The sequence below is a fragment of the Brassica oleracea genome, chromosome C9 (genome assembly GCF_000695525.1).
Source record: "Brassica oleracea var. oleracea cultivar TO1000 chromosome C9, BOL, whole genome shotgun sequence".
In the NCBI taxonomy this organism is placed as follows: Eukaryota; Viridiplantae; Streptophyta; class Magnoliopsida; order Brassicales; family Brassicaceae; genus Brassica; species Brassica oleracea.
In genome coordinates this window covers 18,308,316-18,310,664 of record NC_027756.1, presented here as the reverse complement: position 1 = coordinate 18,310,664, position 2,349 = coordinate 18,308,316, and the positions used below count along the sequence as shown (strand labels likewise).

At 36.0% G+C, this 2,349-nt stretch overlaps 1 protein-coding gene across 1 annotated transcript; it reads right to left on the bottom strand.

Annotated features, from left to right (window-relative positions):
- Positions 1-1,228, bottom strand: LOC106314477 (putative F-box/kelch-repeat protein At4g39756). Its single transcript, XM_013752345.1, has one exon. The coding sequence runs from the start codon at positions 1,226-1,228 to the stop codon at positions 242-244; it is 987 nt and encodes a 328-aa protein (XP_013607799.1). The 3' UTR covers positions 1-241.
- Positions 1,229-2,349: the final 1,121 nt, after the last annotated feature.

Here is a 2,349-nt window from a genome sequence, read left to right as displayed (position 1 = left end):
TCACTTGGCAACGCAAGAAATGGTAAGAACTGGGAACCGTAAGCACAACACTAGCCCACTCAACGTGTCCCCAGACGACTTCATCCCGTCTTTCGAGCGCAATAACCGAACACCAAATGTTCGTGTTTTGACAAGGACCAGGCCTGTCCCATAAGACTAAGAGTTTCCCACAGAAGTTAGCTAATGCAATAATACCACCACGACGATTCCTATTAAATACCTCCAAACCGTGGACCACCATCTACTTGTTATGCTTTGTGTCACTCCAAAAACAACCAAAACGATCGCATGAGTATAAAACATTCTCTATCACACACGTCTTTTCAACCAAGGGTCGATTTTCTGCAACGCCCCATCTACCTTGTTTTGGATCATAAAAATTAATATTCTTCTTGTTGCTGCTCTCAACGTAAACCTTTCCTTTAGTCACTATCAATGGTTTAATGAAAGAGGAGCGGAGCTCATGGCCAGGATCAGGTAAAGATTCCCAAACTCGAGTCGTTGTGTCAAAAACCTCAGCCCAACTCGTGGATTCATTTGGGCTGCAACCACCCATGACGTATATTTTCCCGTCGAGGAAGCCAGCAACGGCGTTATTATTTCGAGCCACCTTCATGATAGGGGCTCTAAAGACGAAGCTATTCCCCTTATTACGGGAATACATGGGAGATAACGATAACGTGGGAGAAATTTTTTGCGGAATAAATTTGTGGAATTTGGAACCAACCAAACCAATATCTATTGTTGGTGAGGGTATTCCTACCAACAAAGTGTTTCCAGTAGACTTGTTATAATCCTCCTCCATGTCATTCGTTAGAATTTGATCAGGTTTTATCCAGAGGCTAAACCAGGAGGGAACTGGATGATCGGTAAACTGTAAGCAGACGTAAAATAAGGCTTCGGTGGTTTTGAGGTGAAATCTCTCCATCGCGAGCTCATCGGATCTAATGAGAGAGTGAAAGGTCTTGGAGACAAGGGAGAGTTTCGGGTAGTACGATCTCGATATGCGTGCTAAGCAGTTCAGAACAACGTCGTCTGGAAGTGATAAAAACGATTGATGTGACGATGGTGGTTCCACATCGGAATTTATAGCTGTGGTGGTCGGAGCAAAAGTAGAGAGCGTTTCCAAAATTAGGAAAAATTGATGTAAATATCCTTTTGCATTCTTAAGAGCATACCAGGCTCGACGCAGGAGTTTTGTTTGCGGCCGTGCTTCTTCTCGTTCCATCTTCGTGGTGAGGAAAACGCAATTAGGTCACATATATATACCCTTTTTTTGTAACACATTATATACCTTCTAACATTTATTTGCAAAATTTACCTCTTGACTTTATAAATAATATTTACTCGACCCTCAAGAAAAATATTACTCAACTAAACCCCCGATCGAAGAGAATTGAGAATCCATTCGGACTTGAGAATGTACGTACAAGTATCTAATCACTTAATCAGCTTGTTCATCTGATGAGGCTATGAGTTTTAAATATTTTAACAGAGAATTTGACAAATCGAAACACATTCAACATTCAGTTGTCCCGTTACAACCTTTTTACTTTTTGACTATATTAGATATGCTTCATCCTTTATAAATGGAGAAAAATAGTTTTACAAATATTTAAAATTACAAAAGATATAAAACTATTAGCAACATAAATAAGAGTATTTGTATGATTTTTTGACAAAATAAATTGAAACACCATACGTTTAATAGTTTCTTATGTTGGCTTAGAATACTTATTCTAGTTGTATAAAACTAGTTTAGAAAACAAAATCGAGTGTTGCTATGATCTTCAGTGGGTTGAATAAGTAATTAATAGTTTTTTATATATTCTACACGGCCTATAATTTGTTTGTCTCACCACCAGTACTCTGTCGGTATACCTGATTTTGTTTATGTGTTATAACCTTCTCTAACCTAATGATATGCATAGAGAAGTATAGTTTCTACCCATTATTCAATGTTCAATATTACCTAGATTACATATTTTGCTTTTTCAGTTATTATGTTTTTTGTTATACGAAAATATGAAATTTTCCATAACCACATTGATAAATTTTTTTGAGAAATCTGAATTCATATCTTTCCTAAATCAATCATAATTCCTCTCAAAATATCACAAAAAAAACCATATTCTAATATCGTAACCGCATCCGAAATTTTTCATACCCTGAACCCTACTACTAATACTTTAAAACTTTTGTGGTACGATAAAGAACAACAAAACTTACGTTCACCCCTAAAGGTGAATTTTTAAATTCACATCCCTTCTTATTACCAATCAAAATACCATATATATTAATAATAAAATATATTATTTTAAAAACAAAAAAATCAAAAATATTTGAAAA